The sequence below is a fragment of the Rhinopithecus roxellana genome, chromosome 14, assembly GCF_007565055.1.
Source record: "Rhinopithecus roxellana isolate Shanxi Qingling chromosome 14, ASM756505v1, whole genome shotgun sequence".
Classification (NCBI taxonomy): Eukaryota; Metazoa; Chordata; class Mammalia; order Primates; family Cercopithecidae; genus Rhinopithecus; species Rhinopithecus roxellana.
The window spans coordinates 119053179-119075225 of record NC_044562.1 but is presented as its reverse complement, the minus strand read 5'-3'; the positions used below and the strand labels follow the sequence as shown (position 1 = coordinate 119075225).

General features: G+C 34.0%; 1 protein-coding gene across 13 annotated transcripts in view; it reads left to right on the top strand.

The window, feature by feature from the left end:
* PRPF40A (pre-mRNA processing factor 40 homolog A) overlaps positions 1-22047 on the top strand; it is a 68548-nt gene that overhangs the window by 29097 nt on the left and 17404 nt on the right. For 7 of the 13 annotated variants that reach the window (XM_030916865.1, XM_030916864.1, XM_010372892.2 and 4 more), the window contains 10 exons: positions 9141-9251; positions 10701-10821; positions 12693-12717; positions 13388-13762; positions 16426-16534; positions 17081-17145; positions 17497-17661; positions 18728-18836; positions 19717-19867; positions 20819-20952. In XM_030916865.1, coding sequence (XP_030772725.1) covers positions 9141-9251; positions 10701-10821; positions 12693-12717; positions 13388-13762; positions 16426-16534; positions 17081-17145; positions 17497-17661; positions 18728-18836; positions 19717-19867; positions 20819-20952 — 1365 coding nt within the window. Of the gene's footprint in view, positions 1-9140; positions 9252-10700; positions 10822-11063; positions 11118-12692; positions 12718-13387; positions 13763-16425; positions 16535-17080; positions 17146-17496; positions 17662-18727; positions 18837-19716; positions 19868-20818; positions 20953-22047 lie in introns of all 13 variants that reach the window. The other 6 variants (XM_010372891.2, XM_030916863.1, XM_030916861.1 and 3 more) reach the window with 1 other exon arrangement.

The window sequence follows — 22047 nt, the reverse complement described above, 5'->3', positions numbered from 1 at the left end:
AGGCGTGAGCCACAGTGCCTGAGAGATGTTAGACGATAATTTTATTTTATAGATAGATAGATAGATAGATAGATAGATAGATAGATAGATAGATATGAAAATTTATGTACCTTAATTTAAAAACATTTTTGCTATTTTGCTATTCCTTAAAGATCAATGAAAGGAAGAGTTTTGTTTATAATCTCATTTAATCATAATGTTCCTGAGAGGTAGCTGTTATGCTACTGTTACAGTTAACGGAATTGATTGCAAATGTTGTTTTTCGCATTTGGAGAGAAAATTTTAAATTAAGAATTTTATTTAAATGTTTTAAAAACATTCTTGTGTCTTTTGTCTTAAAAGTTGAATGGTTGCAAAATATCCTTTTGTTTTTTGTTTGTTTGTTTTTCTGAGATAGAGTCTCACTCTGTTGCCCAGGCAACAGAGTGGCTCAGTCTTGGCTAACTGCAACCTCCGCCTCCCGGGTTCAAGCGATTCTCCTGCCTCAGCCTCTTGAGTAGCTGGGACAACAGGCATGTGCCACCATGTCCGGCTAATTTTTGATTTTGTAGAGATGGGGTTTCACCGTGTTGCCCAGGATGGTCTTGAACTCCTGTCCTCAAGTGATCCGCCACCTCTGCCTCCCAAAGTGCTGGGATTTCAGGCGTGAGCCACTATGCCCAGCCCATTTGGTATTATTCTACTATAAGTACCTGCTTTTATTTTTGAGAAAGGATAACTTAATGGGTTTTTTTTTCTTTTTTAAATAATGCAGGCTCATTGGGAGGAAAACAAAGCAGACATAAGTTAAAAAGGAAGTAAAATTCATCCTTAATTTTTTGACCATGAGGGAGCCACCACCATTAATACCTTAGCTGAAGATCTTTTTGCGTATTACTTAAGCATAGACAAGTACATACACGTTTTACATAATTGGTTCACGTTATGTATGCTTAAGTTATTTGTTAAATACACTTTTTCTTGTTTAAACGTTTTTTGTGAAAATCTGTTTAAGTTCCTTAATGTAGATGTAATTTTTTAAATGACTTTATAAAGTATTCTTTGGCATAGAGACACATTAAACCATTCACTTATTAATGGAAATTCTGTTTACATCTAGGATCCCCTCCCAATTATGAACAATTTTTTTTTTTTTTTAAACACCTAAGAAAGATTCCAGGAATAACATATTTGGGACGGACAGTGTGTAACTAGTCATGTTGTTTTTCAAGAATATAAAAAGACGTGTCTAATAATGGTGTAGTGCCATGTCTTTTTCTTCAAGAATCTCTAGCAGCAATAGCCAGTATCACTCATTTGAATTTTAGTGAGTGGACATGGGTTTAAAGTGATAGTTTTTCTTTGACTCTTAATGAGATCGAACATTTTATTTGGTATTTGGATTTCTCTTCTGTTAACCTATCCCTGTCCTTTCCTGTTTTTAGGTTGGGTTATTTTTTGTTTTTTCCTGTAAATTTCATTTTAAGAGTTTTTCAAATGTTATTGATGTTAACCCTTTAATAATTATGAATTTCAGATATTTTTCTTAGTCATTGGTCTGTTGATTTTGCTTTTAATGATCTTGCCACACAACCTTTTAGTATGTTAATGTGGTAATTAGATAGGTTATCTTTTTTAGCTGATGAGTTTATTGAAATTTTTGCAAAGGTTTCCTCATTGTATTTTCTTGGAAGATTCTCATTGCTTTTTTTTTTAATCATTAAGTGTTTGATTCATCTGGAATATCTGTCTATAAGATAGATAGCCAGTTGTGTCAGCTATCAAACCATTTTTTCTCACTTTAATTGAGAGCTCTTTATTGTCATATTTTAAATTCTCACATATTCTGGGATTTATATCTGTGTTTCCTTTTCCACTGTTTATTTCTATTTGTGTATTTCTGAACCAATATTAATACTTTTCCTGGCCAGATGCAGTGGCTCATGCCTGTAATCTTAGCACTTTAGGAGGCTGAAGTGGTAGGATTTCTTGAGCCCAGGAGTTTGAGACCAGCCTGGGTAACATAGTGAAACCCCATCTCTACAAAAATATAAAAATTAGCCAGGCATGGTGGCACACTCCTGTAGTCCCAGCTCCTTGGGAGGCTGAGGTAGGAGAATTGCGTGAGCCCAAGAAGATTGAGGCTGCAGTGAGCCGAGATCATGCCACCACCGCACATTAGCAAGGAGACCCCATCAAAAAATAAAAAACCCACAAATTTCTTTATTAAGGGATATGTTTTTCTTGGTTTCCAGACATGAGACTTTGTTTAAAGAATAGATACTGTTTTTTTAGAGCAGTTTTAGGTTTATAGCAAAATTGAGTGGATAGTAGAGTTCCCAGATTATACCCCCCCACAAAGAACTTACTGCTGTTCGGCACTGTCAGCATGTTACACCAGATTGGTACATATGTTACAATTGATGAATATACATTGACAAATTGTTACCATCCAAAGTACAGTTTATATCAGGGTTCACTGTTAATATTGTACATCCTATATATTTTGACAAATGTATAATGAATATGTATGTATCAGCCATTGCAGTATCACACAGAATAGTTTCATTACCCTAAAAATCAGTGCTCTGCCTATTCATTTCTTCCTGCTCTACTCCAGCAACCATTTTTTTTCTGCCTCCATAGTTTTGCTTTTCTAAGAATTTCATATAGTTGGAATCATACAGTATTTAGCCTTTTCAGATTGGCTTCTTTTACTTAGTAATATGCATTTAAGGTTCCTCCATTGTCTTTTTATGGCTTGATACTTCGTTTGTTTTTCTCACTGAATTATGCTCCATTATCTGGGTGTACCACACTTTATCCATTCATGTACTGAAGAACATTTTGGTTGTTCCCCAGATTTGTTCATTATGAGTAAAGCTGCTATAAACATACATGTACAGATTTTCTGTGTGTACATAAGTTTTCAGCTAATTTGGGTAGGTATTAATGAGGAGCACTATTGCTGGATTGTGTAGTAAGAGTATGTTTAGTTTCGTTAAGAAACCTTGAAATCGTCTTCCAAAGTGGCTGTACCACTCTGACTTCCTAACAGCAATGAATGAGAATTCCTGTTGTACCACATCTTCACCAGCATTTGATATTATCAGCATTTTGGATTTTTCATTTTAATAGATGTATAATGTATCTTGCTTTAATTTGTGGCTAATTGTATGTGATGTGGAGCATCTTTCTTTGCCATCTTTACATTTTTGGGGAAGTGTTTCTTTGGATCCTTTGCCAATTTTTTAATCTGATTTTTTTTTATTGTAGAGTTTTAAGATAACTGATTTTTATCAGATAACTCTTCTGCAACTATTTTCTCCCAGTTTGTGGCTTATCTTCTCATTCTTCAGATTAACAGAGCAGAAGTTTCTAATTTTAATGAAAACTAAATTTGTTATTTCAGCCCATCAATTATTTCATGGATTGTACCTTTGGGGAACTTTTTTTAATGAGCTATCCTTATTGCATTATGATCAGAAAGTACAGTCTGTAAGATGTAAAGTTCTTTACAGTTGATTAAAGCTTCATATATGTTGTCCTTCAGGGCTAGTTTTTAAGAATATTCTGTGTGCTATATAAAGTTACTTTGTTATTCCTGCATCTTGGCGTGTCTTTCATCTGCTTGAATCTATATAAGAAGATAGCGAATTAAAATCTTTAGCTAGAAAAGATGAGTCATCTCTTTCTCCCTGTATTTTTCTGTTGCTTCTCTCTGAATTTCAAGGTTAAATTGCCATATGCCTATGTGTTCAGGTAATTTTTGATCTGTTACTTTTTACCAGTATATAGTCTCCCACTTTTCCATTATGATTTTTGTTTTAACTTTTGCTTAGATAAGGTAAATAGGTACCCTATTTTTAAAGTTTGTTTGCTTTGTAAAAATGTGTTACAAGCCTGGGCAACAAAGTGAGACCCTGTCTCTACAAAAAAATAAAAAATTAGCTCAGCATAGTGGTGTGTGTCTGTAGTCCCAGCTACTCAGGGGGCTCAGGAGGGAGGATCTTTTGAGCCCAGAAGCTTGAGGCTGCAGTGAGCTGTGATCGTGCCACTACACTCCTGCCTGGGCAACAGAGTGAGACCCTTCCTCAAAAAAAAAAGAAAAAAATGTTACATTGTGAGTACAGAATTTTTCCTATGTTTATTTTAACCTAGTTATCGTCTATTCAGATTATTTTATGTATTTGTGTTGTGACCAACGACATTACCAGATTTCCTTATCAGTTCAAATAGTATTTAAAAACTAATTAGATTTCACTGGAATTTTATATATATAAAAATAGCAGTAAAGGCAAGAGAACTTTACTTCTCCAAAATTTACACCAGTAAATTCATTTTATTGCTGTGGTATATTTGCCAGAATTTTAGTGATTCCAGGTGTGCTTTTGTGATTTTAATGGAAGTGGCTTTAGGGTGATAACTGATTGCCTTTTGTCATTTAGGGTTTTTATTTCTTAAATTATTTCATTTGAGCATTTTTTTTATTTTTATTTTTTGAATACTTGTGAACTTAGTTTTCTGGGTGCGATTTGATCACACCATAGTGGAATCACATACTTGTTTTTTTATTTGATTAGATAATGGAAATAATTTGTTCTGTAGATTTTCTAATATTGAGCTACTCTTGTACTACAGTAAATTCTGCTTGGTCAGAGTGTATATTTTACAGAGTTGTTAAATTTACATTCATGATGCTCTTCTGGTATCTTTTCTGTTTTAATTAATGGAGAGCTTTTCATCTTTTTCCCCCTATAATCTGAAATCCCGATATAACATTGCAATTCTGTGTTCTTTAAAGGTTGTATAACATTCTACTGTGAAACCATCTGGTTTTGTATCTTTCTCTTGTGTCTGTGTTGTTGGGATGTTCAAGTGTGATGTGCTTTTTCTGGGGTGAATTTTGGTAAAGTGATTTGCTTGGAAATCATTTTCTCTAGGTTTTGATTGTTTTTAAATCTGTATTTGTGATTCTATTTTTCCTCAATTCTGATTATTATTTGGCTTTTTCTTTTTCTTTTTTCTTTTTTTTTTTTTTTTTTTTTTTTTTGAGACGGAGTTTTGCTCTTGGTGCCCAAGCTGGAGTGCAATGGCACGATCTTGGCTTACTGCAACCTCCGCCTCCTGGGTTCAAGTGATTCTCCTGCCTCAGCCTCCTGAGCAGCTGGGATTATAGGCGTGCGCCACCACGCCTAGCTAATTTTTTATATTTTCAGTACAGTAGAAATAGAGTTTCACCATGTTAGCCAGGCTGGTCTCAAACTCCTGACCTCAGATGATTTTCCCGCCTCAGCCTCCCAAAATGCTGGGATTACAGGCAGGAGCCACCAAGCCTGGCCAGCTTTTTAATATTTTCCTTATTTAGAGTAGTAAGGGGATTTTTCTATTTATTCAGTGTTTGGATTTAGGCATTTTTTCCTAGTTTTCATAAATTCAGCTTATACATTGTACAAATGTGCGTGTATGTATGTTTGTCTCCATGACACATAGAAGGTTGAGTTTGAATATATTGAATTTCTTTAAAACCTTCTTTGAGGCCAGGCGCGGTGGCTCAAGCCTGTAATCCCAGCACTTTGGGAGGCCGAGACGGGCGGATCACGAGGTCAGGAGATCAAGACCATCCTGGCTAACACTGTGAAACCCCGTCTCTATTAAAAAATACAAAAAACTAGCCAGGCGAGGTGGCGGGCGCCTGTGGTCCCAGCTACTCAGGAGGCTGAGGCAGGAGAATGGTGTGAACCCGGGAGGCGGAGCTTGCAGTGAGCTGAGATCTGGCCACTGCACTCCAGCCCCGGCGACAGAGTGAGACTCCGTCTCAAATAAAAAAAAAAAAAAAAAAAACCTTCTTTGTGTCTTATTGACTAACTTTTTCTGAACCTGAAGAGCTTATTACTTATGATAGTTATATGTGCATGCTTTTTTCCTTATGCCGTTTTCTTTGCATTTCAAATGATTTTTCTGTATATATTTTTGCCACTGTATCATTTGGCACTGCATTTTAGACATTTTCTATTTTATTACAAATAAGATAATCAGTAATATGAATGGACCATAATTGACCTGTTTTCCTATGGGTGGACATTGAGTTAACTGTAATTTTTCACCATTACACGTAATCATCTTGTAAACAACGTCCTTGTACATGTTTGCAACAATATGAATGGAAGTTTTCAGAGGGAAATTTCAGGTTCAAGTGCTGATGTTTGCATTTTTAATATCTGTAAGAACTGCTGAATTGCCTTTATGCTAATTTCATTCCCAGCGGTAGCACGTGAGAATACCCTTTTTCTCACACTCCTTTCACATTGTATATTAATGGTCTTTGTCATTTATCTGATGAGCAGAAAGTTTTCATTAATGTGTGGTTTTTTGATTGGCTAGTGAAGTTGAACATCTAATATATTAACTATTCTGCCTGTGGCCATGTTTATTTTTCCAGTAGACTGTGTTTTCATATTGATTGTAGATATAGTAAGGATAATTTTATCCCTTATTTTGCTGATATACTCTCAATTTATCTACCTACTCGCCCAAAAATCTTGTTTTAATTGATTTCCCAGAACTGTCGTTTCATATCTGATTTTTTTATTAGCACAATAACTGTTGGTAATAAAATAATTGTGGTCTTGAAAAGCAGTTCGATGTTCTAGTGTCATTTCCCAAGTCCCTATGAGCAAGTTACTAGCCTTGCTAAACCTTGGTTTTCTTATCTATAGAAAGATAGTAATTATACTTGCGTTGTAGTGTAGTTAGTTATAAGGCTTAAATAAATAGGTAAAGAATATTAAGTTGATTTCTATTTGTTTTATTAGCTTCTGTCTCCTCTCCCTCCTCATTATTTGGTCAGCTATACAGTGTCCTTTTCTTTTTTATTCTTTTATTTCCTCGTGGTTTTGCTGATTTTGCTCTTTCCTTGATGCTCCTTAGCAGATGTGACTTGGAAAGTTGAAAGTAGTCTACACAGTTTTGCAGCTTATGGTAGAACTCTGTTTAGGTAGTGCAGTTTTGAGATGCTGATGAGATCATTAGTTGTTTTTAAAAGAAAAATAAACCCCTTTATCTGTCTTAACACCATTTAATTTGTGAAATAAAGCATTACCATATAGTTGAAGTTTCCACATTTGTGTTTCTAATTGCACCACCTTTTGATGAAAATAAGTTAAAGTAGACTAATAGCAGAAAGCCAGATTATTTTTCCAGCACCTGTTTTATATTTGCTTAAGAGATATTGTGGTGGTTTTATCCAGTATAAAGTGCTAGAATTTAACACAGCTTTGAAATTATCTAATTATCCTGCTACAGCATGCAGAAATTTATTGCAGATGGGACTGTCTAGTTGGGAGACAGTGACAGATCATCAGGCATTACATTCTCATAAGGAGCATGCAGCCTCACATGCACAGGTCACGATAAGGTTTGCGCTTCTATGAGAAACTAATGCCACCAGTGATAGGACAGGAGGCAGAGCTCACGAGGTGACTGATAGGACAGGAGGCAGAGCTCACGAGGTGATGTGAGTGATGGAGAGCGACTGCAAATACAGATGAAGCTTTGTTTGCTCACCCACTGCTCACCTCCTCCTGTGCAGCCCGGTTCCCAACAGGCCACGGACTGGAACTGCCCCATGGACCATGGCCTGGGGGTTGGAGACGCCTGCTGTAATCCATAGTGTCTGTGACCTCCATTGTCAGGGTAGCAGTTGTGCATGAGTAAACAGCAAAAGTGCCCACATCAAAAGAATGGATGTCATTGGTTTCAAAGAAAATCATAAAAGTGATGTCACTCCCTTAGTAGCTAGGAATTAAATGATTATGGTGAGAAAATCGGTAAAGAAATGAATCACATATGTTCAGTCACATTCCCAAAACAGAAATCAAAACTAAGTGAGCTCTTACTCTAAAGTTGATAAGAAAAAATAAAAAATCAGCTTTTTAAATAAGGTACAAAAGACATTAAGAACCAGTACCAGTGATTTTTCACTTGTTTTATGGTTTTTTAAAAGATATACTATATTACCAATATATTTGATGCTAAAGAGCTTATATTTAGAATATAATGGATATCAGCCACTCTGACACAGAAAGTCTCAGTGTGAGGAAATTTAAGGGATCTCTTAAGTACTTTATTTGCCTATTTTTCTTGGTATGTATGCATAAAAGTGGTATATAGTAAAATTAATGTGCAAGTAACACTAACTTTCAATAAGTTTGAAGTAAAATCCAAGTAGTAAAAAAGCATATGATCGTTTGACAGCGATTTTATTTTTTCTTAAGAGGTCTGTACAATAATATGTCTTAGATTTGAGAAAATACTATATAAATCATTTTTGTTACCCTCCTTCAAGTGTAGTTAAATTTGTCACCATCTGAAAAATCTGGTGCTTGGAATTAGATTTACTACCTTTGATATCATCTGGTAAATCATTCATTCATGATGCCTTTTAAAACTTTTAACCAACTTTTATCTGAGGGATGTCTAGTGTTTCCTGAAGTATCATTAGCAACTTCTAGTAGGTTCTTAGTGTATTCTGTTGACCTTAATAGTGGATTTATATTCTATAGTTTCATCCATGTAAAATTTTACCTCATCTATCTTGTTTTGAGGCATTCACATACAAGTTTTATCCCTGTCAAATTTCATCTTGTTGATAGTTAAATTCTGATTGTTGTCCAGAAGCTGTGTTTTCCGGTTTTGACAGCTGTGTCTTTATGGCATGTCAATTAGAACTTTGTCTAAGTTGATACAAGTATTCCTTGGACTACAGTAGATGAATAAATGATCACATGGTCAGTTCAACTATATTAACATCTAGTTCCTATGTTTTCTTTATCCACTAGGCACAGATTTGTATTCTGAAAGATTGTCTTGTGTATGTAAGCTATAAAGTTACTGTTCTTTGGAGAGTAGTCTTATCTTTGTAATTCAGAGAGATCCTGAAACTTGAATTTACCCATGCTGCTTTTGAAGTACTCTAAAAACATTGTCAGTTCCTTTCCTACTTGTATTGATGAATTATTCTAGATTACTTAAACTGTCAAAATATGCCCAGTTTATACTTTTAATTGATATATTAATATATTGCCTTGAAAGTAATCATACTGATATCGTCAATGACATTATTACATAATTTATGTCTTTTTATAATCTTTATTCTTTAGAAATCAATGTGGACTGAACATAAATCACCTGATGGAAGGACTTACTACTACAACACTGAAACCAAACAGTCTACCTGGGAGAAACCGGATGATCTCAAAACACCTGCTGAGGTAAAAGTTTGAGGGCTGGAATTTAGGGACCGTCAAGTAGACTGGGGCGTATTTTTAAGGATTTTGTAAGTAGTTGATTATGAAAGAGCAGTACTGCTTAAATGTCAGAAGAGGATCTGTAAAGACATTCAGAAACAAAGAGGGTTAGTATAGTTACACCAATCGGGAAGAAGAGCAATAAAACTCATCAGAATAATTTTATTTACTGATTTTGTCCCTCCTTAGGAAACCTAGTAGAGTGGGATCAATTTTAAAAAGGTGATTTAAATAATAAATTGGAAGTGGGGAAGACTGTTTCTTTCCCTGCCCTTTTTTTTGTTTGTTTGTTTCTATTTACAGCAAAACTGGGTGATTTTAAATGACTTCTGCTGAGTTCTTAAATTTCCAGTAGGGTTTAGAGTAGTGGAGATGAAATTAAGTTACCTACAAATACTTCCTTCTCTTAGAGTGGGAAGTTTTCTCTTTGCAGGAAATGCCCTTTTAAAAAGTGTGTTTTTATTTCGTTTTGTGCTGTAAGTTTTACCATTCAAAATATACAGATATTGAAGAAAAAGTTAAGGTTGAAGGAATAAACTGAATTAAGCAGTGTCTATGTTGTTTAATTAGAAACTCTGGGGTGCTAAGTAAGAGTTGATCTGGCACTCCAGGCTATGCTTAAGTTTCATCCTAGCTGGTGGTATACCTTTTTGTTTTCTTCTCTTCCTAATTAAGGAATTTGAGAAGGTAAAAGTATTTTCCAGGTTGCCATACTAATATGCACAGCAGTGCTTGGGAGAGGAGGTTGGTCAGTTTTTAAAAACGTGTATTCCAATACTGATTTATAGTCAATGATATTAATTATATACTTTGTTCAAGACACTCTGTCTGGATTCAAGCTTTGAATAGATTTCTCATACTACCCTAACAGGTTTTGTTTATTCGATTTTAAGTATATTATACCTACGTGTTTTCTTACATAAGTTAATTCATTCATAAACTACGAAACTGAAATCTAAGCATGACTAAACTAGATTTTGGTTTTTTCCAACTTCTATGGTTTTCCAACTAGTATTAGTATTTGAGAAGTCTGTTAAATATGGATGATAATCTTGACCTACAATGGGGTGTGAATGGTAAGAGTAAATAGGATTTGAAATTCATGTAGAACTGGTTTTGAATCTTGTCTCTGCTTTTTAATGAGTATATTACCTTAAACAAGTTACTTTCTGACTTCAAGTAACAGTCCCTAGATATGAAATTATGTTACATATCTTGCAGTGTTACAAAGATTAAATAATGTATTCAAATTACATCACTCAGCAAGTATTCAATAATTGATAGTTTATATTATTACCATCATCTCACAAGTTTTAGAATTGTATCATTTGGTAATTTCTAGTGAAAACAGCCATGCAATTGATGAGTGATGTTAAATATATTATTATTAACAATGAAGTTTTTCCTCTTTAGCAACTCTTATCTAAATGCCCCTGGAAGGAATACAAATCAGATTCTGGAAAGCCTTACTATTATAATTCTCAAACAAAAGAATCTCGCTGGGCCAAACCTAAAGAACTTGAGGATCTTGAAGGTAAAATGGGGAAAAGTAGTTTTTAATGTATGTGTTTTACATGTATATGGCATTCACTTTGAAACAATTCCTCCAGAATAGGATTGTTCAAACAAAGGCCTTTTTTTTTTTTTCCAAATTAAATGACTAGAACATTTAAAATGGCGTAACAGTTTTTTGGGCTCTTATTTTCTTGTTGCTTTAGATCTCAGTTCTATAGATTTTAAATAGATTTTTATTTGATTTGATTCCACTGAAACTAGGATACCAGAATACCATTGTTGCTGGAAGTCTTATTACAAAATCAAACCTGCATGGTGAGCTGCTTTGATAATTTATTTTCTGTCATACTTAACATTTTTATTAGAGTGTGTCACTAATATTCACTAACCATGATTGGATAAATCTGCAGTGAAAAATCTCTAAGAATTCTTTTCATTAAAGGGTTATATTATAAATGAGCTTGTAGCTTTTAAAGTCGTACTTTGGTTTTTAGAAAAAATCGTTTATCATTCAATGGAACAAGGAGTTCACATACAAAATTTCCAAATCCTACTGAGTGTTGGTGCATACATATAACCTGTGTTTTAACTCATTTTATGGTAATAGATAGTAGAGTACCTTGAATCTGTATCCATTTATATTTTGTTAGTATATTGTCAGACTATATATTTAATGCTGGTTTTGTTTAGCATAGTGTTGCAAAATAGCCTTGATGTGTTCATTATGGAAGAATTAAGGTAAACCAAGTATCATGCCTCACTTATAAAGGGAAAATTTTTCAACATTGGAACTAATCAGAATAACCCTTAAAAATTTAGAAATACTTAATACTAAATGTAAAACCTAAAACTTAAAATAGAGATAATCAGTAGGGACTGAAAATCTAGTTTTTATACTCACTTCTAATAGAATCTAGTGTCATAAATTATATAAAATTAGAAGCAGCAGATTGTAGGAGAATGGGGCTAATAAAGTAGATAGTGATGTGGAATGACATCTGGCAGGAAAAGAGAATAAAAATTTCCTAAAAGACTCTATCATATTAAGCCCCTTTAGCTTTTCCTTGTGCCACTTCATTAGTTAGATCATCACAGTATCAGAAAAATGTTAATTTATATTAGTAATGATAACTTTTTAAGTACTTTTTTCAGCCATCCTAAACAGATTTTCAGAAATGTTTTTCTTTAAAGGGTGATAAGTTTAAAAAATATTTTTGTAAAGAGTTAGGCTTGTGTTATTACTTAATGTGGAGAACCTCATTCCCTTCGTAATGTCAAATAGAAGGTATTTTTGTTACATCCAAAGAAAAATGTACTGGAATGAAAACTGAAATTGTGCAGATCTTTAAAGCTCAGTTTAAGTTACCTATACTAGCATTGGGTAATAATATATAGATAGGTAGATTCCCAGTTGATCATTTACAAAGTATCAAGCTCATTTCTGATATAACCCTACTACAAATAGTTGGTGTGCATAACTATCTATCTACTTGTCAATGCTAATATTTATGTGCTGGAATTTTATAATAAATTTGATCGCATTTTGAATTTAGTATCTTAAAAATAAATCGAACTAGTCTCATCCCTGGAGAAAATACTATTTTCTTCCAGAATTATGCAGATACTTTCATAGAGTTGTTACAGCAGCCTCTGGGAAAGCAGCAGCATGGAATAAGCTTTCCTAGTAATTACTCTTATTTAAATTTGTTTTATTTATTTGCTATACTAGACTTCTAGAACAAGAATTTATTCTGTAAAAGTGATTTTTTATTTTTTAGGATGGAAAATGAAATCCTTTTGTATGATACTTTTAAAGTGTAAATCTTTTAAAGTTTGTTTTCAGTGATTATATTTTAAAACTAGTAGATGACTTTTTTCTCTCTTTAATAGCAATGATCAAAGCTGAAGAAAGCAGGTAAGCAATTTTGGACATAAATTTTTATTTACGAATTTGGTCTCTCCTATAATATCCTTGTGTTTGCTCAATTTTCTTTGTAATACAAATAATGATTTAACATGTTAGGCTTGATATTTTAATGTCCTTGTAGCATTTTGTTGACGAAAAATTAGGGAGGGGGATATTTACTCAATTTGATGCTTTGCTATACAGTGACTATTAGAATTTGTACTGTATGCCTTACAAATTAAGAAGACTGTGTTACAGAAGAGTCCAAAATTCAGTTTCAGTTGATGAGGGAGTGGACGAAATATATCTGTGTATCTCTTCCTTTACACAGGGTTTCCTCTAAATGGGTGAATTGGAGAAAATTCAAAGTTCTTAGAGAACTTTTTAATATGGGTCATATTTCATGGTGTAATACAGTCTGATAGATTATTTTATAAATGTGAATGCCTACTGAAGTTTTGAGTGCCTGTAATACATTACCATGAATGTTAATGGAATTAAAGTAGTACAGTTATATTCTGTGGTTTTAAAATCTTTTTTAATGGGTTTGGCATTTCTTGCTGTTTTTTCCTTCAATTATTTCTTATTATTTGATTTTATGACAATTTTAAAGCTAACTTTAATTAGGTTTCTGATTACAATAATGAAATGACCAGTGTTCTCTTTTTTTAATGTATAGTAAGCAAGAAGAGTGCACCACAACATCAACAGCCCCAGTCCCTACAACAGAAATTCCGACCACAATGAGCACCATGGCTGCTGCAGAAGCAGCAGCTGCTGTTGTTGCAGCTGCAGCAGCAGCAGCAGCTGCAGCAGCTGCAGCCAATGCTAATGCTTCCACTTCTACTTCTAATACTGTCAGTGGAACTGTTCCAGTTGTTCCTGAGCCTGAAGTTACTTCCATTGTTGCTACCGTTGTAGATAATGAGAATACAGTAACTATTTCAACTGAGGAACAAGCACAACTTACTAGTACCCCTGCTATTCAGGATCAAAGTGTGGAAGTATCCAGTAATACTGGAGAAGAAACATCTAAGCAAGAAACTGCAGCTGAGTAAGTTTAGTAACTTGTCTTCTGAAAATCAGTACCAGATTTCATTAATAAAAGTAGTTGCCAGTTTAGTGGCCATAAATTGTTAAATTTTTTTGAGAATCGTAATATCAAGCCGTTAAGACAGTTGATCAGTTTTCAGGCTGAATTTTGGAGGGTTATGCCTGCAAACTTGAAAAATAGTTCACTGAAATTTTAACAAGTAGAGCCAAGGCTGGGGAGTTGGGGCACAAATCTGAAAGATTGCCAAAAACCTTAGTAAGCAAGATACATCGTATCTTGATGCAATATTTTACATGAGAGCAGTGCAAAAATTCATGATTAACAGACTCAATATTTTCAGTTAAGATGGGTGTACTGTTTCTTTGGTTATTGGTGTTTTGGGTTTCAGCCTCCTGTAAATCAGTTTTAAAAATACAGCTTTGTAGAAAAAGGAATTATGGGGGGAAAAAAGCAGTTTATGGCTAGGCATGGTGGCTCACACCTGTAATCCCAGCACTTTGGGAGGATGAGGCAGGAGGATCACTTGAGGCCAAGAGTTTAATGTCAACTTGGGCAACATAGCAAGACCCTGTCTCCACAAAAAATTTAAAAATCAGCCAGCACTTTTAACCTCAGGTACTGGGGAGGCTGAGGCAGGAGGGTCACTTGAGCCTAGGAGTTCAAGGCTGCAGTGAGCTATGATTGTACCGCTGCACTCCAGCCTGGGTAAGACAACAAGGCCACCCTGTCTTTTTTTTTTTTTTGACACAGGGTCTCCCTCTGTCATCCAGGCTGGAGTGCAGTGGCGTGATCAGGGCTCACTGCATCCTCGACCTCCTGGGCTCAAGCGATTCTCCCACCTCAGTCTCCTCCTGAGTAGCTGGGACTGCAGGCACATGCACCATGCCTAGCTCATTGGCCTGCCTCAGCCTCCCAAAATGCTGGGATTATAGGTGTGAGCCACTCCACCTGGCCAAGGAAAAAAGGCAATTTACAGAGAAAGAAAGTTGTCTAGGAAGTATATGAAAAGCCATTCAGCCATAATAATAAAGAAATACAAGTTAAAATAATATTGTGATTATTTTTCTAAGTGAAAATCAAGTAGAGAAACATTTAAAAGATAACACCAGATATAAGAAAACTCTCATCTCACTCTTAGACTAAAGTAATACAACTTTTTAATAAAGCTGTATCTGTCAAGAGTTCATAGTTTGTGTGTACTTGCATACCCTGTAGTCTAGTACAGTTTATATTACTGTGCTTTATAGAGCTTTAGAAAGTGAGGTCAAGCTAAATTTCTTGACTTTAAGGGTGCCCTCATGTTTTTTTAAAAAAATAATTAACCAGAAGCTCATTATCCAAACATGATTATCCATCTTAATATTTAAGCGTGTTGCCTTCATCCATCCATCCCCTATTTTAAGTGTTCTTTTGTTGTTCGTATGTTAGTTTCCCAAAGTCAAAATAGATTGATAACTTTTTCTGATGTTTAAAACGTTTTAAAAGAAATCCGTATGGCGTATTTGAAGGCATGAAAATGAAATTAACATTTTCTCTACATTTAAGATACATGAATATATATCTAATATATCAGAGACATCTTCCACATTGATAGAAATGTGTACCTATCATGTCTAGTGATGGGTTACTATCATTTGATTGTGCATGAGTGGAAGTGCTCCCCTATCTGTAGATACTTAGGCTTTTTGGAATAATTTTATTTTGTACCTTATCATACTGAAACTTTTCATCAATAATGTTTTCCATAAGTTTAACATTAAATAGTTGTTTCCTGCTTTTTTTCATTCCGGCATTTCTTTGATATAGTGCCTGAGTCATTATAATATGCTTTTGATTTTAATTACTATAACATCATTTTTTGTCAGTATTTACTATAGTGTCTCTTTGCCTCAGCATTCTACTTATTTTTTTTTTCATCCTCTGACCCCCACCCCATGCATTCCCTTATTATGTAGAAAGAAATGTAAGGCTTATACAATTTTTTCTTGTCAGGAAGATCCCCAATTATTAAACAAGTTTGTAATTCTGGGTAGTATTAATTTTTGTTTGACATTAGTGTTCAGCACACTTTTTCATGAAATATCCAATTGGAAATATTTTTGGGTTATTTGTGTCATATAGTCTTTATATAGTGACTCAATTCAGCTGTGGTAGCACAGTCAGCGATAAACAATCTGTAAACAAATGAACATGGGCATTTTCAAGTAAAACTAGAATTACAAAAATTAATAGGCTGAATTTGTCTAGTGGGTTGTAGTTTGTCAATCCTGATTTAGATTGATCCTTACATCTTATTTATCTTCACCCTTGCCCAAATCCTTAGAGTTATTACAGCACTAATGTGGAACCACTGAATGAGTTTAATAAGCCATTTAAAACTATTAACCTGTGGGCCAGAGGAGCTAGTGTTTTAAGTCAGTTAAACATTTATTTTGTCATTTGTCCAGGGTCTTAAAAACTGATTTAATAACTGAAGTTTTAGGAAACTATTATCCTTAGTTCTTTGTCTTCAGATAAGTGTTTTTTTTAGAGTTCATATAGCTTTTATCCTGAATGTCAAATTTTAATTCAACATCAAACATTTAAACAATTTAGGCATTATTTTTCTAAATGAAGCAAAAATTTATTTAATTCATAAATATCACATTTGAATTTCTCTCTAGTTTTACTCCCAAAAAGGAAGAGGAGGAGAGCCAACCAGCAAAGAAAACATACACTTGGAATACAAAGGAGGAGGCAAAGCAAGCTTTTAAAGAATTATTGAAAGAAAAGGTATTAATATTGCAGATTTTTATTGTTTAACTTTTTGACATCAAGTATGTATTATAGATTTTTATGTGATGCATAATATTTACCCAATAAATGACGTTACTCTTTAAACCTTGATGGTATTGATAATACCAGTCTCATGAACTGTTGAACTGAAAAGCAACTTTAAATGTGTCTTGTTTTTTTTTTTGAAGAACACTTGTGAAACTGACTTTCAACACAAAAACTATTGTGTACAAGGTATTACACAAGCACATTTCTACCCAATATTTAACGTAAGGGGTTTTTAAATTCATAATAATTATCTTTTATCAGTAGTCTAAGAAAAAAGCATTTATGCTCTATTTACATTTCAGTTAAAGTTTTCATTTTAGTTCGTAGGTGTATTACACAGATTTGCCTTCAATAAAAAACTATTTTTTAAAACTTGTTCAAACTTCTGCAAATGGAAATGCTTGATGTTTGCAGTGAGTATTACACTTGGTTTCTGTTATGTGACTTACACTATCCTTGTGTGAAATTTTAATTTTTCATTTAAATGATTTTCAGCGGGTACCATCAAATGCTTCATGGGAGCAAGCTATGAAAATGATTATTAATGATCCACGATACAGGTAATACTTCAACTTTTTTTTACTTTTCAGTTTGAGCATAGCAAGCCTAACACATTTGAAGTTGTGTAGAAAGAGAAAACATTTAACTCTGTTGACGTCTGTTTAGGATACCAAGTATAGAGTTGTTTTATGTCTAATAACCAAAAAGTCAATCAAACAGTTTGAGTACCCTGCTACATATAAAATAATAATTATTTTAAAAGTAGAAATTACCTTCTCCAATCATTTCTTGTCTTTAATAAATTTTTGAAATTTTTAAAATTTATATATGTAAACAATTTTATTTTTTTCAAACCACTAATACTTGATTCTTTTGCCTGTGTCTACTCTTATATGGTATTTTTATATTAGTGCTTTGGCAAAGTTAAGTGAAAAAAAGCAAGCCTTTAATGCCTATAAAGTCCAGACAGAAAAAGAAGAAAAAGAAGAAGCAAGATCAAAGTACAAAGAGGCTAAGGAATCCTTTCAGCGTTTTCTTGAAAATCATGAGAAAATGACTTCTACAACCAGATACAAGTAAGATGTTGAATGTTGCATGGCCTATATTTACTACATTGTTGTTTGTGTCATACTTTTTTGCCATGTGCAGTAGCTGATCCAGAGCTCATTAAATAAAACTAGATAATTATGAATGTGGAAGCTTCATGAGGTACAAAATAAATCTGTAGTTAAATGTAGAATTTAACTTATAGACTTACTAAGTTTTTTAGAGACTGGAAGAAGGGGAGAAAGACTGAATTTAGTAATCAAGTTGGAGGCCAGACGTGGTGGCTCACACCTATAATCCCTACTATTTGTGAGGCCAAGGCAAGCAGATGGCTTGAGCCCAGGAGTTCAAGACCAGCCTTGGCAACATGGTAAAACCTTGTTTATAGGGAAAAAAAAGAAAAATACAAAAATTAGCCAAGCATGGGGACTACGTGCCTGTAGTCCCAGCTCCTTGGGAGGCTGATGTGGAAAAATCACTTGAGCCTGGGAATGTCAAGGCTGCAGTGAGCCATAATTGCACCACTGCACTCCAGGGTGACAGCGAGACCCTGTCTCCAAAAAAAAAAAAAAACAGAAAAGAAAAATCAAATTTGATTGCCTTTTACTTAAAAACATTGACATTATTGATCTTTGTGGAGTAAAAAGAGGCTGTTTTCATTACGTAGGCATAGCATTTTGAATAATTGTTTTATATAGCATTCTTCATTTTAGATTGCTTATGTAAAATTGTGGGTAATGGTAAAAGTTTTTCGATACGTTATTAAGCCTATTTTCTGTATATACTTCTTTGTTTTCCTCAGTATTCCAGAGAAGTCTGTAATTTAGTTCTGTCGGCAGTTTGGTAGTCTGTGTGGCTGCCACTAGATATAGAGGTAGTCTAGACTATAAGCAGTGCCTAATGTGAATTATCCCCTCTATCTCTAACGAGAGAGGGATGTGCTTTTTTTTTTTTTTTTTTTTCATAATTATCCAGGAGTTTGCCTTTAATATATTTATGAACTTCGAATAGAAAGTATTCATTTTGTAGTGTTAAATTTAGTTTAAAAATTGGTTAAGATAAATTTTTATTGTATACTATAATTTTTTAACATAGAAAAGCAGAGCAAATGTTTGGAGAGATGGAAGTTTGGAATGCAATATCAGAACGTGATCGTCTTGAAATCTACGAAGATGTTTTGTTCTTTCTTTCAAAAAAAGAAAAGGTATTCTTCTTAGTTACTGGTATTTATAGATAACAAAAGATGTTTCCTCATTTTCAGGAGGATTTGTTTTAAAATGTGTACATTTTTGTGGCTTAGTTTATCTAGTTTGTGTGGTATAGCAGATTTATTTATTGGAAGTAAAATTTAAAGATGGAATGTATAACTTCTATAATAAGCTTCTTTATCGTTCATGTAGCATATTAAGTACTGATGTAGACTCAGTGGGTAGTTTAGCTATTTGCATTGTCATTAATTGGCTATCTTACACACTCACTTTGAAAAAGATACCTTTTTTGCTCATTAGGTTTAAAAATGCTGGGTTTTTTTGCTTATAACAAACATATGATTGGTACAAGAATGACAGCAATGTGCAGTTGTTTCTACAAAACTTATAACATTTTAAAATACCTATTTCACTCCTGTCTCTTTTTCATTGCGCATTATTATCTTTTATGCTTTCTGGTTTTCAAGGAACACATATAGATGCAAGTATTATCAAATTTAAACATAGCTGAAAGTCATTGAAGACTTTAGCATTTACCTGCAATGTGACTTGTCCATGGTAACCTTAGTTTTTGTCTGTAATGCTTAGTAGTAGAAAGGTTTATGTAGTATGGAGGAAAAGCCGAAAACATGGTTTCCAGATTCTGGCTTTTAGAAGGAGGTGGAAAATGTGAAGCTAAGTACCAAAGCCAAGTGCTTAGGCAAGAGCAAGCAAAGTCAGCAGTGTGGCCATTTAAAGTAAATGAAATTTATTTGAAATTTCATTTAACCTTTGAAATTTGGTCATCCATTAGAATATAAAGCCTTCACTAATTGCAATTTAAGTATCTTAATTTCTTGGAACTTTGAAACATATATATTCATACTTTTGCTATAGGAACAAGCAAAGCAGTTGCGAAAGAGAAATTGGGAAGCCTTAAAAAACATACTTGACAACATGGCTAATGTAACATACTCTACCACTTGGTCTGAAGCCCAGCAGTATCTGATGGATAATCCAACTTTTGCAGAAGATGAGGAGTTACAAAGTAAGAATAATGGCTAAGAGAAATAGTTTTAAATAGTGTCCTCCAGCAGCGAAGAATTATTTTCACTTTTTATATGAGATAACTAACTGAATTTTATGTAGTTGTTGGTTCATTTGTGAAAAAGTGTTTTATTTCTTTCCAAATAGGATATTTCTTTCTGATGGAGTTTGTGATTCATGACAAAAAGGTTTTTCAAATTTAAAGTAGCTTTATCAGGTAATCCTTGAAATATTTAAATTATAGGTCAAATTTGAAATCATGCTTAGTCATTTGTATGTAACTTGGTAAGAACTAAATGAATTACCACATTTTACTCATGTTGTTTTCTTGAAGTAATAACATTACAGGTTTGTAAAAAGAAGAAAATGTATTAGAATTGTGTTACATTAGGCTTCCCTAAGTATTCTTTCTGAGTTAACAAATTGCTTTTTAAATTTTAGCTTTCTCAGCTACCCCTCTAAAAGTCATGCTTCAGTAGATTTTTTTTATAGGGTATACAGTTCTATACTAAGCTCCTGGAATAATTATGATATTGCAAACAGATTTTATCATAACACTTTTATTTTCATTAGTTTTGCCATATGCACGTCCTTTGTTTTATCCTATGACATGTTTCAGAGTGCCTTTTATTGAGTTCTTTGTGAAATTTTCCTTAAAACTTTCCTATGCAGATGATTATAAATCATATTGAGTTTAAATACAAGTTTGTTTGTTTGTTTAGAGACAGGGGTCTTGCTGTGTTGCCCAGGCTAGTCTTGAACTCCTGGGCTCAAGCAATACTCCCACCTCAGCCTTCCAAAGTGTTGAGATTACAGGCATGAGCCACCTCACCCTAGCCTAGCTACAAGTATTTTTGACAGGTGATTTTGAAATTTTGGGGGATCTAATGCAAATAAACTACTTTACTTGTTGACATTTGACACTTTAAATTTTAACTGGCAAATACTTTAGATATGGACAAAGAAGATGCATTAATTTGCTTTGAAGAACACATTCGGGCTTTAGAAAAGGAGGAAGAAGAAGAAAAACAGAAGAGTTTGCTAAGAGAAAGGAGACGACAGCGAAAAAATAGGGAATCTTTCCAGGTAAAAGAAGAAGCTCTCTTTTCTAACTTAGTTTTATATTATACTTACAGAACTTGAACAGTAATATAAAGAATTTTGAGACAACTGTTCCCAGATCATAGACTTAGGCTTTGTGAGGACTCATACACATTTAACTCTTTAAGTTCTACAGATGAACATTGATAAATGAGGTTTCGGTTGGGGAAAACAACAGGAGAGCTGACTGGAAACAAGATATGTGTGGTGAGTCAGTAGTAGATGATGCTTAGTTTCTAGAGGACAAAGGGACTGCTAGGGTATAGTTCGGGGATGGGCCATAATTTCTTAAACACTAAAAAAGGACCTGGGATTGCATGTTTTTCAGCTAGTAGTTTATTTTCATCTTCAAGTATCATTTTTATTTTCAGTGATAGAAAATATCATGGAGCAATGAATATTTTGCATTTCATATCTTACCCATTTCAATAATAATTGTAATAGCTAATGTTTGATTGCTTACTGTCAATACAATTTATGTTTACAATCTCAATTTTTATGACAGTCTTATCTTATAAGGGTACTTACTGTTTTTGTTACATAAGTTTATATAACTAAGGAAATGAAGAGGTGAAGTGACTTGCCCAAGTTCAACAGTTGCTGAATAGTGAAGCCAGAATTTGAATCCATGCAATTTTGATTACAGGGTCTCTTCCATTAACCATTGTATTAGGATGAATGCTAGGTTACAATGGCTTAAATTTTAAGTTTTTTTCTTGAAATAACCATCTTTTTGGTCTAGGGCAGGACATATTGCCATCCCCTAAGGCAGAGGTTCTCAAAATTCAGTGTGTATCAGAATGACGTGGAGGACTTTTTAAAAATTTCTTCTGGCTGGGCACAATGGCTCATGCCCATAATCCCAGCACTTTGGGAGGCTGAGGCTGGCAATTGCTTGAGTCCAGAAGTTCAAGACCAGCCTGGGCAACATGATGAAACCCGCTCCCTACTAAAAGTACAAAAAATAATAATAATAATTAGCCGGGTGTGGTGGTGCACACCTGTAGCCTCAGCTACTCAGGAGGCTGAGATGGGAGAACCTGAGCCCAGGAGGTCAAGACTGCAGTGAGCTCTGATGGC